The 25688-nt window shown below is 34.2% G+C and overlaps 5 protein-coding genes across 9 annotated transcripts; 4 read left to right on the top strand and 1 right to left on the bottom strand.

Moving 5' to 3' along the window:
* The first annotated feature begins 4269 nt into the window (after positions 1–4269).
* Positions 4270–7059, top strand: LOC126866531 (reticulocalbin-2). 2 transcript variants are annotated; one of them, XM_050620224.1, is made up of 4 exons: positions 4270–4671; positions 5151–5389; positions 5476–6079; positions 6154–7059. In XM_050620224.1, exons 2-4 carry the CDS (start codon positions 5170–5172, stop codon positions 6323–6325), a joined length of 996 nt encoding a protein of 331 aa, XP_050476181.1. In that variant the 5' UTR covers positions 4270–4671; positions 5151–5169; the 3' UTR covers positions 6326–7059. The 2 variants fall into 2 exon arrangements, with proteins under 2 accessions (XP_050476181.1, XP_050476180.1); XM_050620223.1 differs by having other exon boundaries at positions 4274–4671; positions 5163–5389.
* Positions 7060–7165: 106 nt separating this feature from the next.
* Positions 7166–8517, top strand: LOC126866532 (DNA-directed RNA polymerase II subunit RPB3). Of its 2 annotated transcripts, XM_050620226.1 has the most exons (6): positions 7166–7254; positions 7346–7394; positions 7475–7619; positions 7699–7906; positions 7984–8190; positions 8252–8517. In XM_050620226.1, exons 3-6 carry the CDS (start codon positions 7488–7490, stop codon positions 8434–8436), a joined length of 732 nt encoding a protein of 243 aa, XP_050476183.1. In that variant the 5' UTR covers positions 7166–7254; positions 7346–7394; positions 7475–7487; the 3' UTR covers positions 8437–8517. The 2 variants fall into 2 exon arrangements, with proteins under 2 accessions (XP_050476183.1, XP_050476182.1); XM_050620225.1 differs by having other exon boundaries at positions 7179–7394.
* A 205-nt stretch (positions 8518–8722) lies between these two features.
* LOC126866518 (structural maintenance of chromosomes protein 3) lies at positions 8723–14883 on the top strand. 3 transcript variants are annotated; one of them, XM_050620191.1, is made up of 18 exons: positions 8723–8892; positions 9830–9905; positions 9994–10172; positions 10263–10421; positions 10487–10646; positions 10717–11002; positions 11081–11255; positions 11315–11428; positions 11507–11757; positions 11829–11972; positions 12031–12342; positions 12439–12750; positions 12830–13322; positions 13394–13656; positions 13745–13910; positions 14015–14153; positions 14232–14469; positions 14545–14883. In XM_050620191.1, the coding sequence occupies exons 1-18, from the start codon at positions 8878–8880 to the stop codon at positions 14669–14671; spliced, it is 3609 nt and encodes a 1202-aa protein (XP_050476148.1). In that variant the 5' UTR covers positions 8723–8877; the 3' UTR covers positions 14672–14883. The 3 variants fall into 3 exon arrangements, with proteins under 3 accessions (XP_050476148.1, XP_050476150.1, XP_050476149.1); XM_050620193.1 differs by lacking the exon at positions 8723–8892 and adding an exon at positions 8980–9064; XM_050620192.1 differs by lacking the exon at positions 8723–8892 and adding an exon at positions 9700–9726.
* LOC126866534 (signal peptidase complex subunit 2) lies at positions 14776–16449 on the bottom strand. Its single transcript, XM_050620230.1, has 3 exons — positions 16288–16449; positions 15619–15923; positions 14776–15539 (listed from the first exon to the last, which is right to left on the bottom strand). The coding sequence occupies exons 1-3, from the start codon at positions 16315–16317 to the stop codon at positions 15296–15298; spliced, it is 579 nt and encodes a 192-aa protein (XP_050476187.1). The 5' UTR covers positions 16318–16449; the 3' UTR covers positions 14776–15295.
* Positions 16450–16586: 137 nt separating this feature from the next.
* On the top strand, positions 16587–21168 carry LOC126866523 (pre-mRNA 3'-end-processing factor FIP1). The gene is made up of 4 exons (XM_050620206.1): positions 16587–16946; positions 17193–18101; positions 18216–18559; positions 18638–21168. Exons 1-4 carry the CDS (start codon positions 16767–16769, stop codon positions 18756–18758), a joined length of 1554 nt encoding a protein of 517 aa, XP_050476163.1. The 5' UTR covers positions 16587–16766; the 3' UTR covers positions 18759–21168.
* The last annotated feature ends 4520 nt before the right edge of the window (positions 21169–25688 follow it).

Below are 25688 nucleotides of genomic sequence, written 5' to 3'. Positions count from 1 at the left end.
TGGCGTTTTAAATTATTCTTGATTCTGTCGATTTCGAAACAGAGATATTTTATTCGTAGCACGAACTGTAATCAAAGCAAAAGAAAATAAAGGAAAAGAAGGACAGTGACCTAAGATCGACACGAACTAGAGCCAAAATCCAGTTGGTTTTCTTCGGCGCTCCCGTCGCCTCAATATTGTCGCTATCTCTTGTATACAGTTGCCGCCATATTCCACGGGAAGCCGCCATATTACCAGAAACTTCCACCCCCTTTTATGTGGCTTGCCGCGGACCGTCTCCGCGAAAACTACCCCCATAAAAGTTGACGACTTAAATCGCGGGGCGTATGGCCTCGGCTGAGACAACCGCACCACGGAAACGTCGAACACCCTTACGATTCTGCGAAACGCCTCGAAATATTTCGTCGTATACCGCCGACAGTTCCAACATTTCCGGTTCATTCTCTCGTAGTGAAACGGAATGGAGAATTCTACTCTACGAACATCTCTTGTTTTTAAAAGCAATCGATACGTTTTAAGTGAAATAAAGTTGGAATATTCCCTTTGTTATTCAAACTCGTAGAATCGAGAAGAAGACTCGTTCGACCAGCTCCCATGGAAATTATTATGAAAGCCATTCGATTATGCTTCCTCAGAGAATTATCATCGCCGCTCGTAAATTCCCCTGGCGCGCAAAAGCAATCTGCGTGTTCGTTCCAAATAGCGGAGGCGGCGTTCGTTGCCGAATAGGCTGATAATCCCGGAGATACCGAACGATAAAAAGGAAAAGAGAAGAAGAGGAAAAGAAATCTTCGAGTGGCCCCGTAATGAAAGAGACCAAGATAAATATGGAAAGGAGGGCTTAAAGCAAATGGCGACCGGCTACACGATCCAGCCTCAATATGCTTGAAAGTGTCCCGCTGACGTGGCGTTTCGGAATTGAATGACCGAGGGATTAGTCCGATGTCATTGCGTTGACGATACGAAGTTCGGGATAAATTAAAAGCTAGATTGGAAAACTTATATTTGGAAAAGAGAATAAACAACGTACAAACGTTTTATTAACGATACACTTTAATTAGCGTTTCTTTGTCAGACGTTGGTCCAGCCAATTTTCTACCTAACAATCCGAATTTTCATATCACTCGATGACGTTATTCTACTAATTTATCTTTTAAGTTAATTCTTGCAAATTTTCTGTCCGATTCATTTTTGAAAGCGAGGACACAATCTTGCACTGAGTTTTAAGAAGCACGGAACGATTCGACACAAAAGTAGGCATAAACAAACGGGACCACTTCGAGTATTCCGCTTTGCGGCTAATATGACCGATGTATGTATGAGGGCAAGCCACGTATGGGGTAGGGGTGCATAAATATGTGAGTATGCGTCACCGCGCGCATAAGTGCCGATGAGGGGATTTGTAAATGATCTTAACGTGTCGTGTCAATCACTTAAGTATGACGTTTCGAAGTTCGTAACCTCGCTGGCTATCGAAAAATCGCCGCGCTGGACAATGTTTCGAATCGTTCAAACGTTTTTTACTAACCAAAGTCTTGTTCTCTAAGAAGGGGCGCGGAATTGTCAGTGAAATACAACCGAAACGTCTTCTTGCGATTTCCGCGAGGGAATGCGAAGGAAGTCGGCTTAGAATCCTTTGCCCGCGAAGCAGGTCGTGACATCCGGTTGGAATCCAGCAAAAAAATATATTCCGCCGGCTGATATACCGTGGTGCAGAAGCGAAGTTCTCTTAAGACGTCGGAAACCGCGTAAAAAGAATATTTGGTGGCGGCAGCGCGAAGGGGCGAAATTACGTCAAAAAGTCCGGAGAATTTATCGGAGCACTTTTTAAACTCCGCCTTCGCGCGATTAGCATATTATTTCTATGGAAGCTCGGCCGGAGGGGGAGAGAGAGAGAGAGCGGGTAAGGTTCCTCCGTCGGGTTTAACGCGGCCAGGAGCATATCAAATATGTTGATAAATGATCCCTTTGAGCGATGAATAGGCGGCGTCGGGCTTTACGTATCCTTTTTCGTTCGTGCATCGAGCATTTGAATGTCAGAAGGAATGCTTTCAGTGGCTGCTCGTCCCCCGTCTCAACCATTGGGAAAAATCACAAGCGTCTGCGTTCTCCGCTTCGGAATATTCCACCGGAATCGAAAATATCTTGAGGAACTCGTCGACGACGGATTCGTTAGAGTCGATCGAATGTCGAATTCAACGGCTTTTCCTTTGGGTATTACATTGTTCGACAGACGCGGGGAGAGAATGCTTATGAACGTTTGAATTTCTTCGCAAGTGAATGAACTTTATATGATCGTAGAAAAGTTGTAAGCGGAGCAAGTGGTAAATGCTGGACGCGACACTAGCGAATATAAAGATTAACGTAGTCAAACTTTTGGATATTTTACCAGGCGAACATTTGTCATTCTGCAGAGAGGGTGAACGACGAATTTGCAAGCCTGATGGGATTGACACTTGACTTTGATCTCGAAATCAGTACAGTTCGCGGTTACGGTCACCGATATAAAACAGTCGCATTTCCGTTTCGCCAATCAGTTCTGACCGACCGCACTTTTCCCAATCTCCATATCATTTCACCGCAGACGGAGAAAAGAAAACAGGAGAACACCTTCGGCGTTTTTCTCGCTAAATAATTACGGGGTCAGTGAAGCTGGAAAATTGATCGCGGGAATGAAAAAAAGCCGACGGTTCGAAAATTGGAAAAATACGGTAGCGGCGGGAAATCGCGAAAGCCCGATGATATTTTACAGCATCCGCGTTACACAGCGCCATAGAGAAAATTGAAATATTTCGCTGACCGGCGATGTTTAACAAATTTTATCGTTCGATTGTATTTTACGGACGGCGAACAATAACGTTCTGACAATTAGCATTATAAAGGGAAGAACACACGTCGGAAAGCATAACGAGAACGGAATAAATTTTCGCCAACGTAAAATTAATTGTTAACACTCCCTATTCGACGAGTGTATTGGTGACGACAGCAGACAACGCGAAATTGTCCTCCAATAATGAATTTCTGTGTTATTAACCGGGGGTACGAATCGTCGATTTTATCGTCCGAGACCTCCGAAATGCAGAACTGTTCTGAAGGGATAAGTTATCGGCCACCAATAGATCATGAAGAATTGTGCGATCGTATGGAATTGCAACATTATCATAATAATTCCGGCATAATTTCATCGTTTGCAGTCGAAACGTATAGCCATTACGCAAGATTTAAGACCGATAATAAAAATGATTGCATATATTACTTTCCAACTGTTTAATAAAAAAAAATCATCATATTGTCTTTCATCGTTATTTAGAAAACAATCGATATTTTAAGAAATACTCTGAAAACAATTAAGTGATACATGCAATCATTGATTAAAGGCAAAGTAGACATTAAATAGAACTTTGCGCCTCGAGTTCTGAAATACCGACGTGGAAAAAATCAGAGTGTTTCTTACGCCCTCTGCGTTTTGTTACGACAAACATAGTAAGTAGTAGCACATATGCAATGCAGTGCTTACATATGCAATGCTATCTGTATATGCATGTACAATGTACATATATAATTTATAGCACTATGTATGTATATACTTCTGACATAAGATAAATCTATAACAAAGTTATTTACATATTAGATTAGCACATTAAAAACGTTTCAGTTGGAAATAGAATACAATAGGGACAAACAGAACAAATGTGAAAATTTAAAACTTTTTACCTTTAATAATAAAACTTGAATTTTATTTCTAGTTCAGAGATTTAAAATTTGTAAATTGAAATTCAAAAATCTAAAAATGAACAGTTGCATTTAAAAATGTAATCATATATATATATATAATGACAAACATAGATATATAGGGTGTATATAAAAATTGGAAACAAACTTTTGGGACCTGATCCAGACGAGGTATCTGTGACAGTACTCATCAAAAAAAGCAAAAAAGTCTTAAAAAACATAAATTCAAAGACAACTTTAAAACATTCAAAGAAGCTGACATTTTCAGACGGCCTTCGATAAAATTCTTTTTTTATAGCAATAAAATCGATATCCTGCTTAGTTTTAAAAGTAGTTTTACTCAACTTTATACTATTTTACATATGTGGAAAATAGACGTTCAAAATTCTAACAAATATCTTATACCTTTATGTTAAAAAAACTGTAATTCCTGTACGATAAAATGGAAAAGTGGAACTGAACTACGCTTTTGAGCTAAAAATATTGTTAACTGATATTTTTAGAGTGCGTACTTCCGCTTTACATCTTCGTAGCTTATCAAATCATTATCACGAGTCAGAAAATAACGGATATTATGATACTTTACGGTCTTCAGTCTCTTCCTGTCCTATCTATGTCGCTTGCTTGATGGTTACTGAAGTTAGAAATAAATTGAACGCGTGTTAGTATATCTATTTTTGAACGCTCACCCTAGAACAAAATCATGACCGCACATACTGATCGTGGCTAAGGTAGACCTGACGTTCTTTTTTTTCATCTCTTTTCACGGCGCGACGTACCAAGCACTGATATTCCAACACGCGCGTGTACTACTGACACCCTGAACGAAAGTGAAGTTTCGTCCCATTATCAAAAACGTGAACTCAAAGAGCAAATTGAGAATTCTTCTAATTACAATTTGTTACAATGACCAATCAATTTTAAAAGATTTCTTAATAAGTAAGTAAAATTACTTAAATAATATACAGTATGAACTCAAAATTGGAAACTGTTATATTTCTGCTTCATATAATACATACAACCTTTGTTTAATATACATTGAATTTTTTGCATGAACATCTTATTAGTACTCACTCAGATCTCCTATTATTATATTTTCCTTATCCTTGACTGCAAATCTCATAAAACAATCTTTTTAGATCTTGTTATTTTCATAATTCAAAAGTGAATTCACATTAATTATAAATATATTTCACATGAGCACTTTATACTTAAACGTGTCGCTTTCAATAGCAATAGGGAAATCTATGAAAAATTGTCAAATTTAAATCTTATCAAAATCGATTTTCGAGAACGATTATACGACATGCGTAACGACAAACAGTCGATAGAAGTCGTTATGGTACACTGTGTAGATAACAGTGCACCTGTCAAATTTTTCTTGTTCTGAGGTTATCTCTTCTTATCCTAATTCTTAGAATTTTCCCAAGGCTTACAATGGGTACACGCCAAATGCGTGTAGAAATTCTTCTTTTTATCTTCACGATTCTGGGATCATTTTCATTCGGAAATGCAGCCTCCGCACATATACACTCTCATCAGCACAACAAACAGAGCAGCAATGAAAGAACAGAGGATGGTGCATTTAGTCCACGAGACATGGACCATTACGCCGGAGGAGAACATCATCAGGAGTTTGATCATGAAGCTATTTTAGGTATTCTTTATATTATATTACATTCATAACTTATTATGGTAAAACCAAGATCTTATCAACAAAATCATGTTTCTCACTTTTCATAGGAAGCGTAAAGGAGGCAGAAGAATTTGATAAACTTCCAACAAAAGAATCAAAACGACGTTTAGCAATTTTATTGACAAAGATGGATTTGAACAATGATAAATTTATTGAGAGAAACGAACTGAAGGCTTGGATTCTGCGTTCTTTTAGCATGCTTTCTGCTGAGGAATCTCAAGATCGATTAGAGGATGCCGACACAGATGAAGATGGTAAAGTCAGTTGGAATGAAATTCTTCAAGATACATATGGCACTGATCCAGAAGATTTAGCAGTGGATGACAAACTTATCACTGACGACAAGCAAACCTTTCAAGCTGCTGATATAAACAAAGATGGTTATCTTGATACAGAAGAATTTAAAGCTTATACACATCCCGAAGAAACACCAAGAATGTTTCCACTCCTATTGAAGCAAGCTCTGGATGACAAAGATACAAATAAAGATGGGTCTATTAGCTTTCAAGAATTTATTGGAAATAGAGCTAAAGCTGAAGATAAAGAGTGGTTGTTAATAGAAAAAGATAAATTCGATTATGAACATGATAAAAATGGAGATGGAAGATTGGATTCTGATGAAATACTTTCTTGGCTTGTGCCTAGTAACGAGTGAGTAAATATTTACATAAAATATTTTTTAATTAATGACTTAGGAATATATGTGACATCATTAAATATTTTAGGGAAATTGCAAGCGATGAAGTCGATCATCTATTCGCTGCATCTGACGACGATCACGATAATAGATTGTCGTTTGATGAAATTTTAGACCACCACGATGCTTTTGTTGGTAGTGAAGCTACAGATTATGGAGATCATTTACAAGACATTGAGCGTTTCACGGACGAACTTTGAAAATCGATTGCTAAATGCATTAGCAAAATTTTACTTCCTTTCGTAATAGCTGTCAAAAACTTACATGACTGAAAATATTTTTAATAATTCTTAATGCTATGCTTTCAGCTCTTATATGTTTTAGTATTCCCATTTATACTGCATTTAGAATACATTCATATTAACACTGGTACAACATCATTTACAATTGCACGAACTTGTTACAGATACTCAACAAATAGTTTCACAAACCACAGTCTTCCAATTTTTACAAAAGTTTAGTGCCATATAAAGCATATTATACAAATGTTAGCACTTTAATATTTATGTTATAAAAGTTAGTATTGTTTATAAGAGTTACCAAAATTATACTATCTCATTTTTATTATTTATTACGTAAAATGATCGCTTATACGTGCATGCATTGATGTCATTTTCTTTTCGTGAACTTACAAACATAAGTGAAAGTGAGGTATAAGAATTTAGAAAAATAGTAATTTAAAGTGTTAGATTTTACTAATTATTACTGAATATTTACACATACGTATGTGTGTATATTATCATATATATAAATTATTCATTCAGTTCCATTCATGAATCATTTTCATCAGAAACTATGTGTATCAGAATATGTAAAATGATTTATGTTGTTAAATATTCATAAATACTCTTTGATGCAGTTTTGTCTACTTTTCATATTATGTCACGAATGATATGTAATGAAATTTTTTTAATAAAAAGTACACTACATCTAACATGAGTTTTTCCTTTACATTATTGTAGAAAGGAATTAAAGGATATTTTCTGATATTTTTTAAAAGACTATTTTCAAACTAGATCTTTCATGGCGGCGCTGCATTCCTAATTTATAGCCTATGTATGTATGGCTATAGCAGGAAGAACAACAGTAATTTAAGACTGTAAAAGGAATATATGTATTAACTGAGCTGGTATTAACTACAAAACATATTTTGTATTGATTTCAATATAAGGAATCTGGTAAAATGCCATACGCGAATCAACCATCAGTTCATATTTCAGATTTAACAGAAGAAAATGTGAAATTTCAAGTAGAAGATACAGAATTGAGGTAAGATAGGTTATATTGAATGATAACTAAATTCTTTTTTATTTTCTTCTCTTATTTTATTAAACTTTTAATTTTTATAGTGTAGCAAATAGTATGAGACGCGTCTTTATTGCCGAGACACCTACTATGGCCATTGATTGGGTGCAATTAGAAGCCAATTCAACCGTGTTGAGCGATGAATTTTTAGCACATAGGATCGGAATGATACCATTGATAAGTGATGATGTAAATAATTAAAAATCAATACTTCGATATATTTAAGATTTTTTAACAAAAACGGAAAGTTGGTATTAAAATTATTTAGGTTGTTGATAGGATACAATATACAAGGGACTGCCAATGCATGGATTTCTGTCCAGAGTGTAGCGTGGAATTCACACTTGATGTAAAGTGTACAGAAGATCAAACGCGACATGTAACCACTGCAGATTTTAAATCCAGTGATCCAAGGGTACTTCCTGTTACATCCAGGCACAGAGAAGATGATGCTAGTGAATACGGAGAAACAGATGGTATATATTTATTTAAATATTATATCCATTACTTTTATAATGCATTATACAACATGAATTGACATACTCTTATCTAGAAATACTGATAGTAAAATTGAGAAAGGGTCAAGAATTAAAGTTAAGAGCATATGCAAAGAAAGGTTTTGGAAAAGAACACGCAAAATGGAATCCCACAGCTGGTGTAAGCTTTGAGTATGATCCAGATAATTCTATGAGACACACGCTATTTCCAAAACCTGATGAATGGCCAAAATCAGAATACAGTGAATTAGAAGAAGATCAATGTAAGTATCACTTTATTACAAACATTGATTCCATACTAAATTCAATCGTAAAATGTTTTAGATGAGGCACCATTTAATTGGGAAGCTAAACCAAACAAATATTATTTCAATGTTGAAAGTAGCGGAGCTCTAAAGCCTGAGAATATTGTCATGATGGGCATTGCAGCATTGAAAAATAAATTGTCTAACTTACAAACACAATTGAGTCATGAAGTTCAAAGTGATGCTTTAAGTATTCATCATTGAATGAAATATATTGTTAGTATTTATATATTTTAAGCTACTCTCTTTATATTCTTATAAAAATTAAAATTTACATTGACATGACTTGTATTGCAATACTATTTCTGTATCATTTATTCCCATAATAAAAAAATAAAACAAAACATTCAACAATTAAAAAAAAATTATATTATTAATTAGGCATAATTTATATTAAAAAAACAAAGTTATCTTTGGTTAGAAAATGGTATTTTTTTGTTTCTATAGTGGTCACGAAAACGCGTCTCCCGCCCAAATCTAGGAACTTTATTATACCGTCGCCTTGCAGATTATTTTACAAATGTCGCTGTGCCAACAAGTCGGTTGAACGTTTTTGTTCCATTCAGTGACAGAGAATTTAAGGTTCTGATTGAGTTGTTGTAGGGTGTTAACACGAGAAACACTCGTGTGAATAATAATCGCACCATGTATATCAAACAGGTACCACAAAAAAGATTTAGAATATCCTCTAAGTTCCTGTCTATTTTTGCGCGGTTTCTACAACTTCCTTTTGATAGACGCTCTTCGTTCGTTAGAAGTATGGCTACTATCGTTTAGTGTTAACACGCGTAAACATTGATTTACGCACGATGCCTCTATTCCTTTACACTCGGTATGAATATATTACGCGATTACACAGTTAGATTAATACCTTCAGAAAATGTAACCACACATGTAAATTTACTTACGTGCAGTGCCGAACGTAAGTATTGGCACACCCTGTAAAATGGAATAACTTTTTATAAAATTGAACCAAATGTCTCGATTTTTTTTGTGAAATTAGAAGGATAATAAATATCAAACTTAGAAGGATTAATTTATTGAATGATGCATAAAAAATAATTTTTTAAAAATGCAATTGGGCACAATCACGATAAAAACAGTGAAAATCACATTTTACTACCTTTTCATTTGAGCCTTTAATGAAAATTAAGAAAATGCGTCTTATAAATTTAAGTCAGTTATACACATGCTGAAGATTTAATCGAAATCAGTTAACATTGCTATGAGCTACAAACAGCTAAAATTGGTGAAAATCGTAATTTTTCGCGACTTTCGGCCTATAACTGTATGTTCAGATGAAAAGGTTTGTTAATAGTTTGATCTTTACTATTTTCTTCGCGATTCCGAAAAATTGTAATTTTTCAAAATGTGTTTTATATGTCATCTAGCAGATTAATCCATCTAACTTCTAAAAAAAAATCAAGTTGCTCTGTCCGATTTTAAAACAGATATTCCATTTTAAGGAAAAGGTCAATACTTATGTTCAGTATTGTAAGTAATTAGAAATATGTAGATAAAAATTTTTATATAAGGAAACTTACAATTTTAAGACGTGCAATTCATATTTATACGCAATGAATCTTTCTGTGATCAGGTGATTATACAAGGTTTCAAGTCATATCGTGAACAAACAGTGGTAGAACCCTTTGATCCAAGGCACAATGTAGTAGGTATGTGCATATATTTCATTTACATCATTTTAATGGTATATAATATGTTTTTTAATCAAATTTATGAATGATTTCTCTGAACGTCAAGTTGGAAGAAATGGTTCTGGCAAGAGCAATTTTTTTTATGCAATCCAATTTGTTTTGAGTGATGAATTTTCTCATCTCAGACCTGAACAGAGACAAGCTTTATTGCACGAGGGCACAGGACCAAGAGTTATTTCTGCACATGTGGAAATTATATTTGATAATTCTGATGGGAGATTACCGGTATGTAAAATTTGCTATTACATAATTTTCATGCATTATTGTTTATTTAACAACTTTCTGTTGCAATCTCTACATTATTTGTTCTTATAGATTGATAAAGAAGAAGTATATTTGAGAAGAGTAATTGGCTCAAAGAAGGATCAGTATTTTCTTAATAAAAGGATAGTAACAAGGAATGATGTGATGAATTTGTTAGAATCAGCAGGATTTTCAAGATCGAATCCATATTATATTGTAAAGCAAGGAAAGGTATGCTTCATGGTGTATTTGTGATTTATAAGAACGGGAAAAATATGATACATTGCATTGTGTAGATCAATCAAATGGCAACAGCACCTGATTCTCAAAGACTTAAATTGTTAAGGGAAGTAGCTGGTACTAGAGTATATGATGACAGGAGAGAAGAATCAAAATTTATTTTAAAAGAAACCGAAGGAAAACTAGAAAAAATTCAAGATTTTTTAAGAACTATAGGTAAATTATTATTTAAGTTAATGATATCGTTTTGAAAAATAATTAGTAATTTATAATTGTATAATTGCAGAGGAACGTTTAAAAACGTTAGAAGAAGAAAAAGAGGAACTTAAAGAATATCAATGTTGGGATAAACAGCGTCGATGTTTAGAATATACAATTCACGAACGAGAGCTCAAAGAGAATAAAAGAAAGTTAGAAGATCTGGAAAAGTCTAGAGCTAATAGCGGGGCTGAACAAGCCAGATTATGTGCAGAAGCAAAAACTGCACAGGAAATGGTGAGAGCAGCAACAAAGCGCCTTAAGGAAGCAAAGAAAGAAGTGCAAACTGCAAAAGAAGAACGGGATACACTAAGGTAATATTCTTAAGATTACATGTGAATAATTTAAAACAATTGTTTATATTAGTTGTAAATTGAAGGTAAAATTTTCAGTGCTGAACAACAACAATTATTAAAAGAGAAAACTAAGTTAACATTAACTATTAATGATTTATTGGAAGAAGTAAAAGGAGATAATGATAGTCGAAAACGTGCTCAACAAGAATTAGAAAAATTAAAAGTAAACATTGCAGCAAGAGAAGCAGAATTAGAAGAACTAAAACCGGAAGTAAGTTATATCATTATTAATATGCTTGATAATAATTTCGTTAATAATTATTATTTTAGTATGAAGAAATGAAACGTGTTGAAGAGGAATGTACGCGTGAATTACAATTAAAAGAGCAAAAACGGAAAGAATTATATGCCAAGCAGGGTCGTGGCAGTCAATTTACCAGCAGGGTATTTAATACAACATAATTGCGTGCAAAAAGATATAGGAAATTCCAATAATTTATTTTAATAATTCCTTCGTGTTAGGATGAAAGAGATAAATGGATACAAAATGAGCTTAAACAACTTACCAAACAAATTAAAGATAAAGAAGAACATGAAAGAAAAATCAGCGAAGACTTAAAACGAGATGCAGAAAAACAAATTACTTTAGAAAAAAAGATCGAAGAACACACACGCGAAATGGAACAGCAACGAACTTCGATAGACGAGCACAATAAACAATATTACGAACTTACCAAAGCAAAGGATCAGTGTCAAGCTACTCGAAAAGAACAGTTTGTTTATTATGTAGCCTTTTGTATAATTAAAGAATTTTTACGAAATATAAGCTAAATTTTTGTTGTAGATATCGACAAGAGAGTGTATTACAACTCAATTTATCTGGACTAAAAGAAGATTTGGCCAAGGCAGATCAAAGCTTACGATCTATGGCGGGGAAACCTATTTTAAATGGTCGAGATAGCGTACGAAAAGTGTTGGATACATTTCGGTAAGCATTATTTAAGTAATTTGAAAATGTTATTTTCTAATGTACGTTTTCTTTCCAGAACTCGTAAAGATATGGCCCATGAGGTAAGTAGTTATTATGGGCCTGTGATTGAAAATTTTAGTTGCGACAAGAGTGTTTATATGGCTGTAGAAGTGACTGCAGGAAATCGTTTATTTCATCATATTGTCGAAACTGACAAATTTGGAACAAAAATTTTAAAAGAAATGAATAATCAGCGTCTTCCGGGGGAAGTAACATTTATGCCTTTAAATCGACTCCATGTAAAAGATATAGATTATCCAGAAACCGGTGATGCCATACCTATGATATCACAGTTAAATTACGATCAGAAGTATGATAAAGCTATGAGGTAAATAATAGTAAAGTTTTTAATAATACATTTAATTGATATAAAATTATAAAACAATAAAATACGAAATATTTTTATGTTTAATTTTAAATGCAGGTATATATTTGGAAAAACATTAATCTGTCGTAATTTAGAAGCCGCTACAAATTTGGCTCGTACCTCGGGTTTGGATTGTGTGACTCTTGAAGGTGATCAAGTATCCTCAAAAGGATCTTTAACGGGCGGATACTTTAATACACTAAGATCCCGGTTAGAAATACAGAAAACTAGATCAGAGTTAATAGCTCAAATTTCATCTCTCGAGTCTCAGTTTTCTACTCTTAAAGAAGAAATCAGAAAAGCGGACCAAAATATCAGTTCTTATGTTAGTGAAATGCAAAGGACTGAAACTAAAAATAGTAAAGCTAAGTAGGTTACTGAAAGATGAAAATGAATGTTTGTATGAAACATAACAATTAGAAATCCGACAATTTTCTTATTTTTATAGAGACGTATACGATAAAATGAAAGCAGAAATACGACTTATGAAGGAAGAATTAAGTGCAATAGAAAGATATCGCACACCGAAAGAAAGGAGTCTAGCGCAATGTACATCGAGTTTAGAAGCAATGCGTGCAACGAAAGAAGGCTTGGAAAGTGAATTACATCAAGAACTCATGGCACAATTGTCTGTTGCTGATCAACGTCAAGTTGATACGTTAAACGATGACATAAGGCGCTTAACAAAAGATAACAAAGAAGCATTTGCTAAGCGAATGCGATTAGAAGCTGAGAAAAATAAATTGGAAAATCTATTAACCAATAATTTGGTCAGAAGAAAAGACGAATTGGTTCAGGCATTGCAAGAGATATCAGTAGAGGATCGACAACGTCAATTAGAATCATCAAAAGCACAACTAGGGGATATTGAAAAAAGATTAGTGAAAGTAAATGCAGATTTTAAAGCTCAGAATGAAAGAGTAACTAATGCTATAAAGAAGGTAAATATAAAAATTATTACCTAAATATATTAAGCCTGATACATGTTATATATGTATAAAGTCCTTCGTAGCAAAAAGCGGAATCTGCAGAGGTCGAAAAGTGGAAAGCCAGGGAGAAGGAAGCACAGGAAAAAATAGAAGCAGATGCTAAGGATCTAGAGAAACTAGCCAGCAAATTGAACATTTTACAACAGAAAATAGTAGAATGTACACAAAAAATTACTGAACTTGGTGCATTACCTAGTCAAGAAGTATATTCCAAATTTAGTACTCTGACTACTAAACAGTTATTTAAAGAAATGGAAAAAGCAAATAATCATTTAAAGAAATACAGGTAAACTAACAATAAAATAACACATATAAAGATATGAAAATGTTTTATGTTATGTTATAATAACTTCTATTATTACCTTTTGTTTTAGTCATGTAAATAAAAAAGCATTAGATCAATTCATGTCATTTAGTGATCAGAAAGAGAAATTGGTAAAAAGAAAAGAAGAATTAGATAGAGGTGATGAAAAAATTAAAGAGCTAATGTCAGTACTTGAACAACGTAAATGCGAAGCAATTCAATTTACATTCAAACAAGTATGTAATGTAATTTTATTCTATGCTTACATTGTGGTACTGTTTCGTCATTTACCTTTTAACTGTTACAAGTGAAGCACTCAAATCGTTCTTTTCATACTTAGGTAAGTAAATATTTTAGCGAAGTGTTCAAAAAGCTTGTACCATCAGGTCATGCTCAGTTAGTTATGAAAACAGCAGATGGTGACGAAGGAGACGATACGACGACAGAAGCAGCTGATTCTGATAGATTTATCGGTGTTGGTAAGAAAAGAAGCAGCTTTCTATTTTTGTTAGTAAACAATAAATAAATAAATCATTACGAAATCTTTTTTGGTACAGGCATACGAGTATCTTTCACTGGTCATAGAGCTGAAATGAGAGAAATGAATCAATTGTCTGGAGGACAAAAATCACTTGTAGCATTAGCATTGATATTTGCTATCCAAAAATGTGACCCAGCACCATTTTACTTATTTGATGAAATTGACCAAGCGCTAGATGCGCAGCACAGAAAAGCTGTAGCGGATATGATCCATGAACTTAGTTCCGATGCACAATTTATCACAACAACCTTCAGGTAACTTTCTACTATTTTTTCTGAACTAATATATAATCTCTTGTACAATCACATACATAATTAATTGTGTTATAGACCAGAATTGCTGCAACACGCGAACAAATTTTATGGCGTCAAATTCAGAAATAAAGTTTCTCACGTTGTATGTGTAACACGAGAAGAAGCAGCAGATTTTGTAGAAGACGATACAACCCACGGTTAATGTAAAATATGAACTATTTATAAATTATATCATCGATCTGGAAACGGTTATTTTTTTCAAAAGCGAGGTTTATATAGGGTGTAAATTAGGCGAACTATATTGCGTTTATTCTTTTTTTTTTTTTTACAACTTTTTTAAAAATAAAACTGCACATTTTATGTTAATGTACCTGTTTAGGGAACAATGAATAATCACTTATTTTACATCGGTAAGTCACGAGATATTTATATACTCTAAACATTTGTTACTTTGTTTTCTTTATTCCTCGTTTGTTAAAGATATGCATAAATCACATTTCAATGGCCATCATTCATTTAATTTCAGCTGTGATATTGAAACTGAAATTGTCAAATATAGCATCACGTAATCATGTAAATAATTCACTAGTAACGTAAAGGAATACAGAAAATTTTTATTCTATTAACAACTATGTAAAAGTTTATATTTGTTTTTCTATTGTATTTAAAAACGAATTACAATACGTATGCCAAAAATCGTCGGATTTTTATTTTTGAGACAGATTTACACCAATATGAAGTATGTATATGGAATATTAAAAAGATAATTGTTCCATGAATTGTAAAAAAAGAAATAATTGCGTTCAATTGAATATCATTCCTCCTGCTACTTTTCTTTACGTTGATTAGTTAAGCTATCATGCATACTTATTACCACGTTTTCTATTAATTCTGGTATAACAATACCATTGATATCAATAAAATTTGCAACAGATTTTGTAACACTAGTTTCATTCACGTTTCCTGTGGCTGTACTTCTGACGGATAGTACAAGATTATATTTGTCATCATGTCTCTTTAAATATGAGCTTGCTTCCCAAACCAGATCTGGATTAAAACCTGCTGGATCTCTGAAATAAAATATGATAATTTGCAACTTATTTACAGTCTTAGGAAACAGTAAACAATATCAGATTTAATGTACTTTACCTTTCAATGGCTACAACAAATATACCCTTTTCTTTGTATGCTGTATAAAAAGTCAAAAGTGCCATTAAAAAGAAATATAACGAAACACAAACAAGTAACACAGGCTTTGATGCAGGGAAAGGATATAAATAATCACAGAGGAGGGCAACAACTGCAACCATTATAGCAATTCCACATAGAGCTAATCTTCCATCCAATAAAGCAAAATTCTCTATGTAATTGTATTTTTTTGTAAGTACATCCTTAACTGCATCATCTAATGCATTCTTTACTGCAGATCCATCCCATTTGTTAATTTTGATTACCTGAAACAATAAATTTTAGAAAAAAATTAAATTGTCTAAGCAATAAATGAATTAAATTATTGTGTGTTACAGTAGCGTCTCGTGTTTAATACCGGCGAACAGAAATTTATTTCAGACATGTATAAAAGATAAATTGATAATGATTAGAAAAAAACATAATGTTATTCCGAATAAATTCCCATTAGTAAACACAGAAAAATGAAATAAATTACAATTTTTATGTTGTTGAAGCGTCATACGTGGCGTGTTCTAACACATGTTATAGCTAAGTTGTATATCAATAAATCTTTACACTGGTGCTAGAAAATTCAGAATACATACTTTATTAAGCATTCATTTAGTAAAGTCATACAATTAAACTTACAAGATTTTCTGCATTCTTATCCGGACCCATCTTAACCACAATCTTGTAACAAAACAGTTATAGTTATAACTATAGTAATTCAGTATATAGAGTTGTACCAGAGATGATCTCTAGTTGTACACGTCAAATCATTAAACCTTTTGGTACATTCATACCACTCTAAGAATACTTTTGTTTTACTATGGATAGTCGGTACATGATTTATCACACTTTTATCCTTATGAATGATTAAAAGAAATGTAGACAAATTATTTCTTAAGATAAATTAATAAAGATATTGTACATTGAACGCTTTAAGTTATAATTAATTACAGAGAGTTAATTATTATACTAGTCTCTGGAAGGTTGGCGAACTTGCAGGCAGAAGAGCTCGTTGATTATTTAAGCGTGTCAAAGGATGTATAGTTCTATGTTTCTCATGAACATAGCAATATATATCTATGGTATTTCTTTAGTTGTCAAGTTAAAGGAGAGGAAAAATGGCGGATGAAAATGAGGATCAATGGTTGTATGGAGATTCGACTGACGGAAAAGAATACACACCAACGTCTGCTCAACCAGAAAGCCAAGAAAATGATTCGCTCCCTGCTACGATACAAGAAAAGTCAGAACTCTTGGAAGATCAAAAAACAGAAAATGTTCCTGATGCACCAACAGAGGTATACCTTTTCTAACCTATTCATCCGGTTATTGCTATTGGATTCCATTAAAAAAATTGAATGAAGATAAATACAATGAACTAAATGTTTAAGCTCTTTTGATACGGAATATATGCATGATTAGAGTATCAATAAAGATATTTTATCATAATTAAAATATACCTTATTACTCGCACAATATAACCTATTTGAGAGGTAAACGATCTGAAACTAAGTACAATATTGAAATGACATTTATTTTCATAGACGCCTGAAGAAACAGAACCACAGGAGGAAGAGTCTTCTCGAGCCGATAACGTTCAGAACGAAAACAATACAGAAGTGAACAAAAATGGTGTAAGAGAAGTTTCCAGTCAAGAAGATGGTGAAGCCGCTAGTGATTCGGATTCCGATGACGACGTACACGTTGTCATAGGTGACATTAAATCGACCCCGGCATATGGTAGCCTCAATATCAAAAGAGGAGGATTACTCACAAATGCATCGGGAGTACCAGATAAATTGAATAAGCAACCTGGAAAATTTAGTATAGATGAATTTGAAACTATAGGCGTTATCAATGGAATGCCTGCTCATGAGTTTAATTTAGATCAATTAGAAGACAAACCTTGGAGGCAACCTGGTGCAGACATTACTGATTACTTTAATTATGGCTTTAATGAAGAAACATGGAGAGCTTATTGCGAAAGACAAAAGAGAATGAGAAGTGAGTCTGGAGTAGGCTTAATATTGAATGCAGGAGGAGGCGGTGGTAATGCAGGCAGCATGAGGGTACCTCAAGTTGCAATTACTAATGATAACAGTAAATATTCTGGTATAATGGGGCCAAAAAGAGCAGGTCCGCCTCCAGGAAGAAAAATGGCAGGGACAATAGATGTAATTGGTAGTTCAGGTTTGGCTTCCAGAAGAAATCTTGATAAATCTCCGCCAAAAGGAAATGTGATACAAGTAATGACTGCAGATAGGAGAGAGTACTCTAGGAAGCCAGGTTATCCTGATATGAGTGTGCCACCTCCAGGAGCAGGAATGCCTCCTGCATTTGATATACCTCCTCCTGGATACCCTGGAGAGCCAGCTCCTTTTTATATCCCAGAAACAGATCCATATTATCAAAGCTATGAGCCTACACAAGATAATCAATGGGGCAATGATCCGGTATATCTCAAACAATCTTATTTATCCTACAAATCTGATCTTTCCACTGCATGATGTCAAGCAGTAAGTAGCTTTTTATTTCTAAAAAAAATTTGATTATTCTTTTTACTTTAGACATGGCAACCGACAAATTTAGCTATTCCAATGACAGAGGGAGAAGATGATAAAGATACTGGCCCAAAAACGATACCAACTATGGTTCCTCCTACAAATATTCCTCCTATAATGCCACCTAGAGATTCTCGAGATCGTGAAAGAGATCGAGAACGAGAAAGAGATCGCGACAGAGAACTAGATTCGATGGGACGGGACAGAGAAAGAGATAAGGATAGAGATCGCGATCGTGAACGTGAAAAGGATTCTATGATTAGAGAACGAGACAGAGAAAGAGACTCGATGTCGCGAGATGAAGAAAGAGATCGTGACAGATCTCGATCTCAGTATCGACACAAAGACCGGTAACGAAGCACTGCGGAATTAAAATTTGATACCGTGTCAATAGAACAATAACAATACTTGCCATATTTTTGTTTTAGACATCGACATCGATCCAGATCGCGATCTCGTAGACACAAATCGAGGTCCAGAAGCCCAAGTCGGCGTAAGAAGAAATCTAGACGCTCTGAAAGAGAACGTTCCAAAGAAGAGAGCGAATAAAAATACGAAAATATGTATTTACAAATATCCGTGATCACATTGGTGAATCACATTGCTGAATTTAAGATGTCGATTCATTTAATAATGTAATTTTTCATACGTTACTTTCAAGAATATATGTTGGTACAATTGTCGCATGAACTTTTAAGAGACAGCGACAAATCGTTTGATCAAGATTTGTATGACATTCTCCGCGATCCTAGCCAACGAATAAGTTATAGATAGTACCAATAAACTTTATCTTTAACGATACGAAATGTTCATTACAATCCTCATATTTAATGCGTATTGTATACGTGTTACACTATTTACAATAAATTTGTGGTTGGTAGATCTACAAGGAAACAGGCACGGGACACCAAAACTACTAAGATTTGCCATTCAATGTATGGTTTTATATCATAATGTTATTACAGAAATGGTATTTTATAATAATTAAAAGTAATAGTAGTTTATTGGTAAATCACTCGGGAGTGAATTGATCGATACTCATACCGACTACATAGTCGGACTCGTACCGATCGATGCGTACACGCGCGAGTTCTTTTTTCTCTTTTTGTAAATTCAATTATACCACATTTTTTTGCATCAAATCTTTCCATTTTTCATTATCATTAATATCATCATACATAATGGAAAAAAATGTTACATTTGTACAGCCATCATATACACGTTACATTTAGAATACCGTTAATTCTTTATTTTTTTCGAGTGTGTAAGTGTGTAAAGGTGTGGTGTATACCTGATGCATTAGGTACGTCTACTAATGAGTAAAATGCTAATCAAGACAAACTACCAGTACGGCTACCTACGTTTTAATTTCAATTTTCTTATTTTCGAATAGTTATTTTGGAATTTTAAGCGCGCTTTCGAAATTCAAAGTGATCCACTGAATTATTTGTGAATCTATCAATAAAAATTTAAGAAAAGTAACAAGTGTTCACTAGAAGCGAGAACGTAGATCGCCCTACACGTAAATTGTCTCGAATCATCGGTGTAGGAGATGACAATAAATAATATTTAAGGTAGGTATTTCTTGTATACAAAAAAAAATGAAAAATAAGACAAAACTCAAGCAACAGAAAGCATATATATAATTATCATACTAATTAATTAATGCATCTACTAGTTATAAGGTTTACAATACGAACAAATACCATTTAAAAAATATACTAAAGAATATTTAACTCGACTAAGTAAACGCTTGTAGTTTTATTTAGTGCGACAATTTTAATGGAGAGCACTTACGGTTGTAAAAATGCAATTGCATTGACACGCTTTGTCCTTACTTTTTACTTTTAATATTTTGTTTTAATAAACAAAAAAAAATACAGCATTTAATACAAAACGATGTACAAAATAAAGAAAAGAGAATAAAGAAAAAAATAAACGCATAAGCAAAAAGCATGAACACTAACGACGAAATAAGTTGGAATAACGTTTGATTCGAAGTAACCGGAAATGCACTGGATCCAAAGAGCAAAGCTTGCGCGACGAGAAAATCTAAAAGAGCGCGAGAACACTGAATCGATTGAATGAACAGGAAAATGTGAAAATTTTTCTTCGTTTCGTGTTGTTTTCCTTTTTTCCTTTTTTTTTCGTTTTATTGTAATAAGTTATCACGACATCCTCCTTTCACATTATATTCAGATTCGAAAATCCTTTTTATTTAACGTTCTAGAAAATATGAAATACAATCGACAAAGACGCTAATTAGTATATAATAATACCGTAACGATGTGTATCGTTCTTGGAAATAGTTTTACAATACATATATATCGGCGGAAACGCTTTGCATATTATTGGTTTGACAGAACGTCTAACGTAAAGCCGCAAAACAGAACTCTTTGGACCTGGGCAATGTTAAGGAACCGCTACCACCACGAGTCAAAACGAATTCATATATTCCAATTAAAGAATCGATCAACAGAAAAACAAGAATGCGATAATTGATGAACGAACGAACACGGTATGTCGTTAAACAAGAAAGGAACAAGTAATCGTGGGAAGAACAAAACTTATTGCATGAAACCATTCGTCTTCTGGCTTTCATGTGCTCGTAAAAAGTGATCTCGCGTGCGTTATTTCTCGCGTACTCTTTATTCTCGAAAAATTCCGGTACGTCGATTCTACCATCGACGCGTGACTATTTAAAAAAATCTACGCTCTTTTTTTTTACCGAGGAGTGAGTGTATATTACTTATTTCTTATTATTTCTTTCTTCTTTTTCTTTTTAAACGTTTTTCTTTCGAGGTGGCGGTTTGTAGTGGCTCTCTTTCGTCGCTAGTGCATTTTTTATAAACCGTTTTTTTTGACATGCTCTCTTTCGTTAGTTTTTTCCTTTTTTAGTTTTTACTTAAATGGTACAATGACGTATTTTTTATCATTTTTTTTTTGTCTCTTTAATCTACTCGCACTGTTCTGCCTGCTTGTAAAAAACATCGTCGAAAATGATTCTTTTCGTGGCTATTTCATCGTTTCTACGTTCTATACACTAATATACAAGTTACGCAATTTTTTTGTTTTAATCCGTATGCCTGTCCGTCCCACTTATCTAATTATCCGCTAACATGGAATACATTTCTTGTTCTTTATATCCCTCTGCATCTACCGTGTGTCCCAGAAGCATCACCGGCTCGTACATTGCTCGCGCGATTATCGAACAACAATTGTCTTTTTCTTTTTCATTACGTTCAACGTATGAACGACTGTTATCATGAAACGATAATGTTAACAAGAAGCTAAAAAAATAAGAAGAGAGCTTTTAAAAACGTTACACCGTGTTGTCACGAAATTTCACACCTCTCCTTTCCAGGCGAATCGAGCAACGCAACATGTCAAACAATTTATAATTACAGCTTATACATGCTTCGTATATATTACAAACAGCTTACGATTTAGCCGATGACGCCTTTTCCTTTTCATTTCGCCGAAATGAACGACATTTAATTCGCAACAATGTACACGCGCATACGATTAAATATCGAAAGAAAAATCATGAATGACACGAGTCGATCCGCGTGCAAGTGTAAGAGCCAGTGGCGTGGCAAACGAGTGTACGCATACATATATGACATATATCTGACAAATATATACGATATATATATATTTATATATATATGTTCAATTAGCCCTGCGAATCCGTGGTTGTTTCGTGTAACCGTGTCGAGGATAGATGTGTACGTGTATACTGTGAGATTATGTAATGTAATGAAAATGACGATATCTCTGCGGTGAGAATAGCGCGCTACTGTACATCAGTCTTAATATCAGGGCGCACCATTCCCGTGGATGTTCTTCTACGTCCTCTTCGTCCTTCCTTGGTTCACGCGTGCGACCGCGCGCGGATTCGCGTCCCGTCACCTAAAGAGGCAGCCAAAGGAACGCTGAACGGTGAACCAAGGATGTAGCGAATCAATTTACTATTTCACGTTTTCCTTTGTTATTCGATTAACTGTATAGCGCCATGGCAGTTGAAACCGGTGGGTGCGAAGATGAAAAATGAAGAAGAACGCGGTGTCTTAGATCTGTGTGCTTCTTTCGCGCGTGTATGTGTGTGTGTGTGTGTGTGTGTGTGTGTGTGTGTGTGTGTGTGTGTGGGTGTGAGCGCGCGCGCGCGCGCTCGTGTATATGTATGTATTCGCAAGCTTGCATTCAACGAAGAGAGGCAAGCTGTTGCTTTTTTTTTTCGTTGAATACTTGTAAACGGATACCGTGGCATATCATCACATCACCAAATAATATCGATCTTGTATGTCTACCTATGTGTGTAGGGCATGCGTGATATATGCACATGTAGCGTATACGTGTGTGTAGATGAGTGTATGTTGCGTGTGTGTGTACGATCGAGTGTGTTCTACAAGTGGGAGGTCGCAGATCTTTCATATATATATAATACAATTAGCATGTAGTATTAAAATCATATACAATTGTTACAATATTTAAATAGTACTTATTACATATATATCATATATCGATAGTTTTCAAAGGTTTTAGGTATACATATACAGATATATATATATTTATATGTATATATATGTATAATCAATTATTTATAGGGTTGCATAATTGTCCTCCTCTTTCGGATCATATGCGTTCCCACCGGGAATCCTTTCTTGATTTTGCGTTTTCTGTATATCTTTGTTTCTTTATCATGATGTTCGCAAGATACCTTCAAGAAAGAGTGACGTGTGTCCGGGTATAGATGGGGCGAAAGAGAAAGAGATGATTGTATCTAAAGTACAAATATTAGAGGCTTAAAGGGAGCGCAAAGGGATATACGTAACGCAACGTGGGAACGCTGTCATATTACTTGCACGATATCTCTGTATATGCCGAATCGAACATCGTGTTGATCGTTTGCAGATAAATGTTGTTATATAAAACAGTAGTCAATTTATCTTTCGCATAAATTTCGTTTAATCGATAAATGCTCGTCGTGCCCCTCTTGGTGAACATTTACAGTTACAAGAATTTAGAGTGGGGTATTTAACTGAAATTTAGACGAGACAGTAAAAAACATTCGTTTATCAAATACTGTTCCATGTGATCCGTTACATATACAGAGATATTACGACACGAAGATGCTCCTTTGATAATGTGATCGGCGTGCGCGAAACTTCATGAATACGAATTGTGCTGCGGCAAATTTCAATGGTTTTTGTCCAATTGAATTGCTAGATTGGGATGTTTACACGCCTTCTATAAATTGGAAGAGACGAACGAGCCGGTCGGTCGTCTTTCCCCTGGTTTTATTTTGCTCTTTTCTTCGTTAAAGGCAAGAATAAGTCCGATACTGTTTGCGTTACAAATCCCGCGATTCGGATCCTTTATTAACAAAATTTTTCATTACTCGGTGACGAATCGTATAATCGCACAGAAATTTACAAAAAGACATACCAAACTGTGTGTACAGAAATACTAAATAATGTGTATCGCACTTTTACATATTTTACAAAGAGTACACGCTCTTAAGGAATAGGATGTACGATTCGCTATAACTAGACAAATTTCGCAGACGGATCTGAGATCGCACAATCCGTAATGCAGGAAAAGAACGAACGGTGAAAGAATACAAAGTTCAAAGTTACAAAAAAAAAAAAAAAAAAAAAAAAAAAGTCGAGAAACCGTCGTGTGTAATGTTATGCGTACCATGAACGTATAATTCCGATTTTTCCATCTTTTTCCCGCTCTTTACGTTTTGTTTTATACACGGTGCACGAGCACATCGTAGAAGTCGCGCAACCAATAATTATTTCGTCCTTCTCGCGCTATATAAAAAATTTACACTATTTATAATCAAAAGTTATTGATGAATTTCTTTTCCATTCCTCAGAAGCTTAGAGATGTATACATATATATAACACGACAGCAATAAGGTTGTCAACCTATCGCTAAACATTTGCACTAAACTGTTTTTTTTTCGTTTTTTATCTTTTAATTAAAGTAAAGATTTGTATCTTTTCTTTTTACTCTTGCTTCAAAAGGACAAAATGAAAAAGCCGGAGCATAAAAAAATGTGTTCGTACTATTTTATGTATCATATTTATAAAGCGTTATATACGTGAGTTTGTCATACTCGTGTTTTCATATATATATATATATATATACACATATACGTATATACGCATATATATATATACATATACATATATATGTATATATATATATATACATGTATGTATGTATGTATGTATATATATATAAAAGTGTGTATAAAGCAATTATTAGTAATAACAATAATAATCCGTAGAGGGAAGGTCGTTAATCAAACAATATTGATAATTATAGCAATAATAATAATAATAATAATAAGAAGAATCATAATAATAATAATGATAAGAATCATAATAAGAATATTAATAATATAATTATAATAATAATAAAAGTATAATAATAATGAATAACCTTAGCTGATAAGACATGAGATTTTGCGTTCGATTTTCGCTTCTGTTGAGTGACTTTTCGGTATTCATTTTTTGCGTTTTTTTTTTCCTAACTCGACAGGGTGATTATCGTGATGGTTCTATTACAAATGAGATGTTGAATTCCGACGTTTAATTTACAGATGATGCGCGCGATTTACACGGACGAAGGAACTATCGTCATTCCTTATTAAATATTAATACAACATATTGACGTCGCATATTTATGTAACTCGCGTTTTAAAAACGGCAAAGTATCCTGTCGGCTGAGGATGAAAAGTGGCGGTTGGAATGTCTCTGTCCTGTATATGTTGAGTTTTTCCGTTTCGTTATATCGTACATGTGACACTGTTTTTCATCTTTAATTTCTCTTTTTGTTTTTCTATGTCCTTGACATTTTTTTTCTTTGCTATTCGCGGCTCTAAAACGAGCAGCCTCCTCTCAGCGATTTCCGAAAAGATCGAATTCAGGTGTGGGGAACGGTAGCTCGCGTACGTTATCATCCATTCTCCACGAGTACCAGTACCAATCGATCGAATTACTCAGAGAATCCGTGGGCAGATTGGAGGGAAGCAAACGAGAAAGAACGAACGGTCGTTTAAAACCCGATAAGTACTGAGTCTTACGCACTTCCCCTCCTAAACATTTCCAAACTTTTCCTCCCTACTTTTGAACCTGTCGCGCCATTATTACTTTTTGACAGCAATCCTTCAGCAAAGACGAAAGAGAAAGAGAGAAAGGGTTTACCTAAGAATTTGTCAATTTCGTTAATAAATCGTTATTTACAATATGTTACAAAGAAAGCGGCTATTTTCTTCCTCTTCTTTCTTTTTGGCTCTTTCCTTTTCTTTCCTTTTCCCTTTTATTTTTCACATCTTTTTTGTACAAAACCCTAACGGACCTCGAGTTGTTTGCGCTGGTTCCTTCTATCTTTATTTTCTTGTTCCTCTATTTTTTGTTTCTTTTTAGAATTCTACACGTTTAACATCTAAGTTAACAAAATATT

The sequence above is a fragment of the Bombus huntii genome, chromosome 6 (genome assembly GCF_024542735.1).
Source record: "Bombus huntii isolate Logan2020A chromosome 6, iyBomHunt1.1, whole genome shotgun sequence".
Classification (NCBI taxonomy): domain Eukaryota; kingdom Metazoa; phylum Arthropoda; class Insecta; order Hymenoptera; family Apidae; genus Bombus; species Bombus huntii.
Note: the sequence above shows the minus strand (reverse complement) of the source record. Positions and strands in the feature narration are given on the sequence as shown.

Coding starts and splice junctions, on each gene's coding strand:
- LOC126866518 (XM_050620191.1), top strand. Junction 10,173..10,262: donor ATTCTGATGGGAGATTACCG/GTATGTAAAATT, acceptor TTGTTCTTATAG/ATTGATAAAGAAGAAGTATA. Junction 12,343..12,438: donor AAGTATGATAAAGCTATGAG/GTAAATAATAGT, acceptor TTTTAAATGCAG/GTATATATTTGGAAAAACAT.
- LOC126866523 (XM_050620206.1), top strand. CDS start 16,767: ATGGCGGATGAAAATGAGGATCAATGGTTGTATGGAGATTCGACTGAC. Junction 16,947..17,192: donor TTCCTGATGCACCAACAGAG/GTATACCTTTTC, acceptor TTATTTTCATAG/ACGCCTGAAGAAACAGAACC. Junction 18,560..18,637: donor CAGTATCGACACAAAGACCG/GTAACGAAGCAC, acceptor TTTTTGTTTTAG/ACATCGACATCGATCCAGAT.
- LOC126866532 (XM_050620225.1), top strand. CDS start 7,309: ATGCCATACGCGAATCAACCATCAGTTCATATTTCAGATTTAACAGAA. Junction 7,907..7,983: donor TGAATACGGAGAAACAGATG/GTATATATTTAT, acceptor ACTCTTATCTAG/AAATACTGATAGTAAAATTG. Junction 8,191..8,251: donor TGAATTAGAAGAAGATCAAT/GTAAGTATCACT, acceptor AAAATGTTTTAG/ATGAGGCACCATTTAATTGG.
- LOC126866531 (XM_050620224.1), top strand. CDS start 5,170: ATGGGTACACGCCAAATGCGTGTAGAAATTCTTCTTTTTATCTTCACG. Junction 5,390..5,475: donor TGATCATGAAGCTATTTTAG/GTATTCTTTATA, acceptor CACTTTTCATAG/GAAGCGTAAAGGAGGCAGAA. Junction 6,080..6,153: donor TGGCTTGTGCCTAGTAACGA/GTGAGTAAATAT, acceptor TAAATATTTTAG/GGAAATTGCAAGCGATGAAG.
- LOC126866534 (XM_050620230.1), bottom strand. CDS start 16,317: ATGGGTCCGGATAAGAATGCAGAAAATCTT. Junction 15,924..16,287: donor ATAAGAATGCAGAAAATCTT/GTAAGTTTAATT, acceptor TTATTGTTTCAG/GTAATCAAAATTAACAAATG. Junction 15,540..15,618: donor TTTGTTGTAGCCATTGAAAG/GTAAAGTACATT, acceptor ATTTTATTTCAG/AGATCCAGCAGGTTTTAATC.